Source organism: Rhinoderma darwinii, chromosome 1 (genome assembly GCF_050947455.1).
Source record: "Rhinoderma darwinii isolate aRhiDar2 chromosome 1, aRhiDar2.hap1, whole genome shotgun sequence".
Lineage (NCBI taxonomy): Eukaryota > Metazoa > Chordata > Amphibia > Anura > Rhinodermatidae > Rhinoderma > Rhinoderma darwinii.
The window spans coordinates 317,413,729-317,423,190 of NC_134687.1; the positions used below are offsets into that span (position 1 = coordinate 317,413,729).

General features: G+C 41.4%; 1 protein-coding gene across 1 annotated transcript; it reads right to left on the minus strand.

Annotated features, from left to right (window-relative positions):
• Positions 1–3,749: 3,749 nt before the first annotated feature.
• LOC142749102 (protein FAM200C-like) lies at positions 3,750–5,553 on the minus strand. Its single transcript, XM_075856738.1, has 3 exons — positions 4,924–5,553; positions 4,769–4,824; positions 3,750–4,395 (listed from the first exon to the last, which is right to left on the minus strand). The coding sequence occupies exons 1-3, from the start codon at positions 5,551–5,553 to the stop codon at positions 3,750–3,752; spliced, it is 1,332 nt and encodes a 443-aa protein (XP_075712853.1).
• Between the last annotated feature and the right edge of the window lie 3,909 nt (positions 5,554–9,462).

Consider the following 9,462-nt stretch of genomic DNA (forward strand, 5'->3'; position numbering starts at 1 on the left):
TTACCACATATGGGATATTGCCGTAATCAGGAGAAATTGTTTTACAAATGTTGGTTGGGTTTTCGCCTTTATTCCTCGTAAAATTTTATCTTCACAGACTAATGCCAATGTTATCAGCAAAAAACTGTGGGGTTAAAATGCTCACTATACCCATAGATAAATTCCTTGAGGGGTAGTGTTTCCAAAATGGGGTCACTTTTGGGGAGTTTTTACTGTTTTGGCACCAGAAGACCAAAATCCACTAGGTTCTCCTTTGCTTCTGAGGACTGTATTTCAGTCCATTAGCACACTAGGGCCACATGTGGAATATTTCTAAAACTTCAGAATCTGGGCAATAAATATTGAGTTGCATTTCTCAGGTAAAACCTTCTGTTTTACAGAATTTTTTTTATTACAAATGAATTTCGGCAAAAAAAAATTGAATTTGTACATTTCACCTCTACTTTGCTTTAATTCCTGAGTAACGCCTAAAGGGTTTAAACACTTTCTGAATGCTGTTTTGGATACTTTGAGGGGTACAGTTTGCAAAATGGGGGGTTTTATGGGGACTTACTAATATATAAGGCCCTCAAAGCCACTTCAGATCTGAACTGGTCCCTGAAAACATTGCCTTTTAAATTTTCTTCAAAATATGAGAAATTGCTGCTAAAATTCTAAGCCTTGTAATGGCCTAGAAAAATAAAAGAATGTTCAAAAAATGATGCAAACATAAAGTAGACATATGGAAAATGTGAAATAGTAACTAGTTTGTGTGGTATTACTATCTGTTTTACAAGCAGATACATTTAAATTTAGAAAAATGCTAATTTTTGCAAATATTCTCTACATTTTGGTGTTTTTCACATGTAAATATTGAAGTTATCGACCAAATTTTTATACTAACATAAAGTACAATATGTCACGAGAGAACAGTCTCAGAATCACTTGGATACATAAAATCATTCCAAAGTTATTACCTCATAAAGTGACACATGTCAGATTTGAAAAAATCTGCTTTCTCTTCAAGGCCAAAACAGGCTCAGTCCTGAAGGGGTTAAAAGGGTAATCCCACCATAATAACTTATTTGTATGCGTTGTCATGGGATTTAGTGTTTGATCGCTGGGGTTCATACTACTGGGGCCTCCTCAAGAAAACGGAGCACTGAGTCCCCCGTTTGAACGGACCGGTGGTCATGCATGCGCACTGCCACACTATTCATTCTTTATAGGAATGTCAGATATAGCAGAGTACAGTGCTACTTGAGGCACCCCAGTGATCAAATACTTATCATCTTCTCTGTGTATGGATCTTGCAACCTGAACTATAGAAGTGTTCAGTCATGTTTACACGGCATATTTACAGGCGTGTTTCGAAACATAAACACACTTGAAAAATCATGCAAACATCTTCCCATTGATTTCATTGGGAAATACAATGTGTAGTTTATATGAGGGATATTTTTACGCTGCGGAAATGAAAAAACGCCTTGTAAAAATATGCCTCATAAAATAGAAGCGACCAGTCACTTCTTGACACGTTTTACAAGCTAATTTTTTCCATTGATCCTTCCCATTCAAGTGAATAGGACAATGGTGCAATACCTTGCACAGTCGCTAAAAATACAACGACGCGTGCAAAGTACGATTGAGAAGGAAACCATGTAAACAATGAAGAGGCTGCCTCTTCAAACAGCTGATTGGCGGGTGTGCTTTAGGTCAGACCCTCACTGATCTACTATAGATGGCCTATCCTAAGGATAGGTCATCAATTTTAAAAACCCAGATAACCCCTTTCAGCTCTACATGGCGACTTTGGCGACGACACAGTTAGCACTGCTTACGATCGTTAGTGGTCACAGTTGTAGAAAGTTCATGTGGCCGCGCTGCGATCCGCAAGTTAGCGCTACTGGCAGCCCATTCTCCAGCTCACTATAACTCCTACAAGAACATATGGAAGAAGCCAAATGTCTTCAGAATAATAATTGACAACTTTATTTATACATCATAAAACACAGTTAGGAAACATATTAAAGGAGTTTTCCAGGAAAAATTGATGGCCTATCCTCAGGAAAAGCCATCAATAGCTGATGGGTCTGGGTCGGACTCCCGGGACCCCCGCCGATCAGCTTTTTTGAAGGGGGTGCAGGGGTCATACGAGCGCTTCTTCCCTTTCATTTCTTCTATCACAGGTATTGCAGCCTTTTCTCCAATTCACTTCAATAGAAGAAAAGGCTGCAATGCCTGTGAATCGCCGGTAAATGCATGTCGAAGATTGACAGGGAGCAAGTAGAAATCAAAGGGAATAAGCGCTCATAGGAGCGCTGCGTTCCCTTCAAAACAACTGATCGGCAAGGGTCCCGGGAGTCTGACCCAGACTCATCAGCTATTGATGGCTTTTCCTGAGGATAGGCCATCAATTTTTACTGGCTGGAAAACCCCTTTAAAGTCTGAAATGCAAGAAAAAGAAAAAATATAATCTGTCTCAATGCAAAAGAAGTACAATATCCCTAAGAATAAAGCCAATCTACTGCTAGGGGTTATACTCTCCCTTTTGTACCTAATTTTCGCTACCTAGAGATAGAAACTACCCATACCACCCCTGAGTTCTATCAACTCAATGTCCTCCCTATCCTTCAGTGGGTAACAGACAAAACAAGAGCATGGCGCACCCTTCCGATTTCAGTTGTAAGTCGATATAATTTGATAAAGATTTAAATACTACTTAGCTACCCTACACGCTGCAACATGTGTGCCTTCCCATAGCCAAATCCTTTTTGAAACGTTTTGACAGTGTATTGGTATTCATTATCTGGCATAACTCTAGGGTCAAACTTCGCCTTACAACTGTGAAACGTATCAAGCCTGATAGGGGCCTAGCCTCAGTGGTGCATACAGGGGGGTTACCAGTTGCCTAGAACTGTGACTAGGGTCTGAAGGCCCTTACATACTATTGTACTCAATTGTATCCGCTTCCTTAAGACACGGATACAGTTGACAGTGCTGGGAAGACGAGGGAACCATCAGTTCCCTTTCCCTGTCATTCAGCGCTTTTCTTGTGATGTAGGCGGCGCTATGACATCATTCCACTGGAGCAAGGCTGGTCGAATAGGCAGTGCTTGGACCTATCTGCAGGGGGCAGTGCGTGGCCCTATCTGCAGGGTGCAGTGTCTGGCCCTATCTACACAGGGTACTGTGGCACTGTCTATAGAAGCCCTGTGGCACTATCTTCAGGGGGCATTAAATAATGGGGGCACTGAGTGTGGCACTATCCATGCTGTTTTTTTTACGCTACGAGTAGTGGTTAGCACATGTCCACTAGCCTAGCCCTTTTTATTCGAGTTTGTAATATAAAGGGCTCTGTTTGTGGATATGTGCAGACCAATACTCGTAGTGTAAAAACCAGAGGGCAGTGGGAGCGTGGCAAAAATAACGTGGTTTAAAAAGTATGCATTTGGAAACCCGCCTTTAAAAATAATGCATTTGCCCCTGCTTAGCCCTTCCTCACTTTTACTTATATTGACTTTCTCAACAGTCTAAGTCAGTGGTTCTTAACCTTATTGGAGGTACTGAACCCCACCAGTTTCATATGAGCATTCACCGAACCCTTCTTAATTGGAAAAATAAAATATGATTTTTTCAAATTCAAAACATAGGTATATATTTTACTGGTGCACAAAATGAACCGTGCATCAACATCACTGTGTTTAAAGAACAAAACCATCAAAACATGATTTTCACACAAAAACATAATAATGAATATTTACTGCAAATCAGTGTGACTTCTGCTGTTGCCTTTCAGAGACTAGTTCAGAAATGCGCGGCTTCACCTTGGCAAGTGCCACCCTCATGTCATTTTCGCAACAAAGTCTGTTCCTTTTCTTCCTTTTTATGTCCAGCATCCTCGAAAAGGATTGCTCGCAAAGATATGTTGTAACAAACGGTATGAAAATCTCCAGAGCTTTCTTAGCAATAACAGGGTACGTTACCATTTGTTGACACCAAAACGTTGAGAGCGTTGTTGTTCTGAAGAGTTGCTGTTGAACCTGCTGAATTTCAATGATTTCATCGAGGTATTCATCATTGACATGTGTTGTCCCAACACTAAACGTGAACGGCTGTCTCACCCATGCTGGATATGACTCTCTTGTAGGGAAGTATCCGTCAAGAGACTTTGCAAGCTCATCTAAGTGCGTGGCAATTGCTTGCTTCAGTTCCGCGGGTACAGAAATGTCTCCGATTCCAGATACATCTTCGATCTTACTTACACAGTCGTCCAGCAGGGGAAAGTTTGCAAAGTTATCGTTCTCTGTTTGTCGTTTCCATAACGGTAGCTTTTTTTGAAAAGCCTTCAGGTTTTCTTCCGCTTCGATGATGTTGACTCCACCGCCTGCATCTGTTGATTGAGATGATTGAGAGCTGCGAAGATATCAGCCATGTACGCTAAAATGACAATGAATTCAGAATTTTTGAAGCAATCCGCATGACAATGTTGGTGCTCTTGCAAAAACAGGGCAAATTCCACACGCACGGCAAAAACACGATTCAGCACCTGTCCCCGGGATAACCACAGAACGTTAGAATGGTACAGAAGTACCTCGAATTCAGAGCCCATTTCTTTACACAGCTCACTGAAGATGCGGTGCCTCAGAGCACTATTTCGCACATAGTTCACTCATTCCACTACAATTTTTAATACTTCAGCCAGTTTAGGAGGCAAGGTTTTTGTTGCCAACGCATGCCTGTGCAGAATACAATGCGTAACAATGATGTGTGGTGCATCGGCTTTCACTAGCGCACCAAAACCAGACTTTCTTCCCAGCATGACTGGAGCTCCGTCCGAACAAACTGCAGAAACCATATCCCACAAAAGATTGTTGTCTTTGAAAAAGTCATCCACAAGTTTCTTCACATCGGCTGCCTTAGTTGTTATTGTAAGAGGCTTACAAAATAAAAAAAATCTTCCTTCATCACGTCGTCTTTCACATAGCGCACGAATACAGCAAGCTGGCTTAGATTGGAAACGTCTGTGGTCTCGTCGAGTTGAAGGCTGAATTTTGCCGGGCTTGAAATCAGATTTGCAACTACTTGAGTCAAGATGTCTTTGCTCATGTCCTCTATTCTGTCGCTGATGGTGTCATTTGAAAGAGGAATTTGGGATAACTTAACTTCAGCCTCTTTTCCCAGCATGATATTCGCCATCTTCAACACAGCTGGTTTTATGAGTGTTTCACCAATGGTGTGTGGTTTGCCCTGCTTTGCGATCAGGTAAGCAACTTCGTACGATGCTTTGAGGATTGGTTTGTTGATGGGTACAAAGCCAAGAACAGGTAGTGTAGCCTTTTCATCAACTCTGGCTCTCTTCACCTTGAATTCAGCGAGCGTTGTATTCTTGTATTTTCCATCTCCATGCAGCTTGAGGAAGTGTTCTCTTAGTTTTGCCGATGCTAGACTAGAATTGCTCAACTTGGCATTGCAAATCATCCAGTTAGGACGCTGACTCCCATCACGTTCCGTTATACATGTGAATCCATATTGTACATATTCGTCCGACCACTTTCTCATTTTGCTTGACATAGTTAGTATGAAGGGATTAAAATATTAAGAAAGAAATCACACGACGTATCATCACGACAGTCACAAGTCGACTACTGAGCGCAACAAATTCCCTGCAGCACAGATAGGCCAAGCGATGTAGCGTGATCACCTGCAGTCAATGATGGCCAAACGGAGCGTGTCATCACGAATCATATGAGTTGGATATGTGTCTTGACCTCCGCCGAACCCCTGAGACTGACTCACCGAACCCTTGGGGTTCGATCGAACCCAGGTTAAGAACCACTGGTCTAAGTATCTGGGGCCCTGACTTATCCCCTCTTTGGAGGTGAGCACTGAATGCCTACTGCACGACCCATCTGTGAAGACTAGTCTCCAAGTTTTCCCGGAGGGAGGCCCCTCGTACCTTAAGGAGACTCAAACTGCCTTGCAGTCATGTTAAAAATCTGTTTGCCACCTCGGGGCCTTTGCCTGTCTGGTACCTGTGCGACTATCCGTTACTGGAGGAGATAGCACATATGCAGGGCTTGGAGTTTTGGCATAACCAGGGCATGATCTGCCTTTCCCAGTTGTTTGAACAAGATTTTTGGATGTCTTTTGAACAATTGCAGAGTAAATATGATCTACCTCATAGTGCCTTTTACAGTTTTCGGCAACTCAGGCATACCCTGCAAGCAGAATTTCCTGATTATCCCAGAGCCTTAATTGGAAATTTCCCTCTGCTGGCTGCTCTCTCCTCTTCATCCCCAAGGTGTCCCAGGTATACAAATTACTGCTCTTCCAATTCCAGTCCCAAGACCCCCCACCATCCCGAACAAAGTAGGAACAATGTGTTCAGTCCATCAATGAGGACATTTTGGAGGTAATGCTTTCCTGCTGGTCCACCTGATACTACTCACTCCGCTTTATATCACGCACCAGGCATACCTCCTACCCCAGAGGTTACAACAAGCAGGTACCATTACTACTTCCAGTTGCCATAGAAGCACTCAGGAAGCGGCTGATTTTTGGCACCTAATTTAGGGATGTTCTTATATTGTTCCATTCTGGGGAGCTGTGATTGATACCCTCACTTTTATTATGCAGGCTCCTATACCCCTTAATCCCCTTCTATGTCTATTTGGAGGATGCTAATGTGTGGTCCCACCACCAACAAATTCTCCTTAGGAAATCCCTATTTTTGGCTTGTAAGGCTATTGTACTACATTGGATGGCTCCCTCTTCCCCCACTTTGCCCCAATGGCTTAAACTGTTTAATCACATCCTTCCTTTTGAGAACGTATTATGCCACCATAGAAAATGTCCCCAAAAATGTGGGCCCCATAGTGCAGATCTGAACTGACCCTGGCCCTGGAAGGATTCGATGATTAACAACCTAGTCATTTCTCTTATTCTTTGTTTAAAGAGGCTCTGTCACCAGATTATAAGTGCCCTATCTCCTACATAATCAGATCGGCGCTGTAATCTAGAGAACAACAGTGGTTTTTATTTAGAAAAACAATCATTTTTGTGCAAATTATGAGCAATTTTAGATTTATGCTAATTAGTTTCTTAATAGACCAACTGGGCGTGTTTTTACTTTTTACCAACTGGGCGTTGTACAGAGAAGTGTATGACTCTGACCAATCAGTGACCAATCAGCGTCATACACTTCTCATTGTTCCAGCCCAGCTTCTTTCACTGCACAATCACACTGTGCACAATCACACTGTGCAGTGAAAGAAGCTGTGCTGGAACAATGAGAAGTGTAAGACGCTGATTGGTCACTGATTGGTCAGCGTCATACACTCCATAGCCTTTCATAAATTCAATAGGTGGCGTATGCGTTAAACAGATGCAACAGTGGAATTCATCACCCATAGACTATAATGGTATCCATTTAACGTATACGTACGTCACGAGAGTTGATGACGTATACGTTTAACGTATACTGCTATACTCTATAGTAACGGTGGCCGCTGTTAGGCATCTGTCAAAGTCTATGTTTAACATATACGTCCAGGCATATGCATTAAATGTAGGCCAAAAGCATGGTGCACAATGCCTTACATAGCCAACGCAAAGCAACACTATACACCTTCCTAAAGAAGAAATAACTAACTGAACATCTGTTTGGCGTAAGTGAGGTTAGACAATTATGATTAATATTGGTCTGTGGTGGAATTTTGGTTACAAAGGACCTGTCATGCCCCCAAAAAAGTTAAAATTGCCACCACACCTTGATTCCTGCCTTCCCCCTGATTCCATAGCCTTTTTTTTAACTCTTTAACCCCTTAATGACGCAGCCTAGTTTGGGCCTTTTTCAAATCTGACATGTGTCACTTTATGTGGCAATAACTTTGGAACGCCTTTATTAATCCAAGCGATTCTGAGATTGTTTTCTTGTGACACATTGTACTTTATATTAGTGGTAAAATTTGGTCGATACACTCAGTGTTTATTTGTGAAAAATAGCAAAATTGCCAGAAAATATTTAAACATTTGCGGTTTTCGAAATCTACATGTATATGCATGTAAGATAGATAGTAATACCACACAAAATAGTTGCTAATTAACATTTAAAAAAAAGTCTACTTTATGTTGGTATCGTTTTTTGAACATCCTTTTATTTTTCTAGGATGTCACAAGGCTTAGAATTTTAGCAGCAATTTCTCACATTTTCCAGAAAATTTCAAAAGCCTTATTTTTAGGGGCCATTATTAGAAAGTCCTATAACCCCATTTTAAAAACTGCACCCCAGATAGTATTCAAAACAGCATTTAGAAAGTTTCTTAACCCTTTAGGCGTTTCACAGGGAAGCAGAGCAGAGGTGAAATGTACAAATTTCATTTTAATTTTTTTTCAGAAAATCGGTTTTATTTTATTTTTTGTTACTCAATTTCTTCCGAGTACGGCAATACCCCATATGTGGCCCTAAACTGCTGTTTAAGCATTTGACGGGGCTCAGAAGGGAAGGAGCACCATTTGGCTTTTGCAGCGCAGATTTTGCTGGATTATGTGTTTACAAATGCGACATGGTGCCCAAAGTACCAGAGGTACCAGAGTCCAGCGGCAAAACCCCAAAAATGAGCCCATTTTGTAAACTACATCTCTAAAGGCATTTATCATTTTCCTGGACATACGCCGCCAGAGCTCAGGAGTCAAAGAGCACCATGCGCATTTGACGCCTACTTTGGTGATTTTCAGAGCATTGGCCCACAATTGCAGAGCTCTGAGGTCAAATAGTAAAACAAACCCACAAGAAGTGACCCCATTCTGGAAACTACACCCCTTAAGGTATTTGTTAAAGGGTGCAGTGAGTGTTTTGACCCAAAAGGTGTTTTTTACTAGAAAATAATGTGCAGTGTATTTTCCACTGCTATGCCATTTTAGTGCACAATGTGTTGTGCCCAGTTTGTGCCACTGAAGACAAATATCTCATAAACTGTTAAAAGGGTTCTCCCGGGTATGGGAATGCAGTAAATACATAATCTGCAGATATGTGGCCAGTGTCACACTGATTAATGGTGCCAGATCTTATCCACTTTTTGAACACATCCTGCTCCTTTTGTGTCGCCATGTTTTTTCCACTGATCTGTGTGAGAATTTTTTTTTGCGGGACAATCTGTAGTTTTCTTTGGTACCAATTTGGGGTACATGCGACTTTTTGATCAGTTTTTATTCTATTTTTTTAAGAGGCGTGGCGACTAAAAAAACAGTAATTCTACTATTGCCTTTTGGCAAATGCTGGCGTTTTACATTTTCTTTAATCCGTTCACTGTGCGGGTTAAATAATGGTATATTGTAATGGTTCAGACATTTGCAGACGTAATGATACAAATTCAGTTTTATTTTTTTTACATTATATTTTTGGGAAAAATGGGAAATTTTTTTTTTTAGGAGCACAAATATAGCAGAAATGGGGGCCTGTATTAGGCCCCCAGGCTGCCA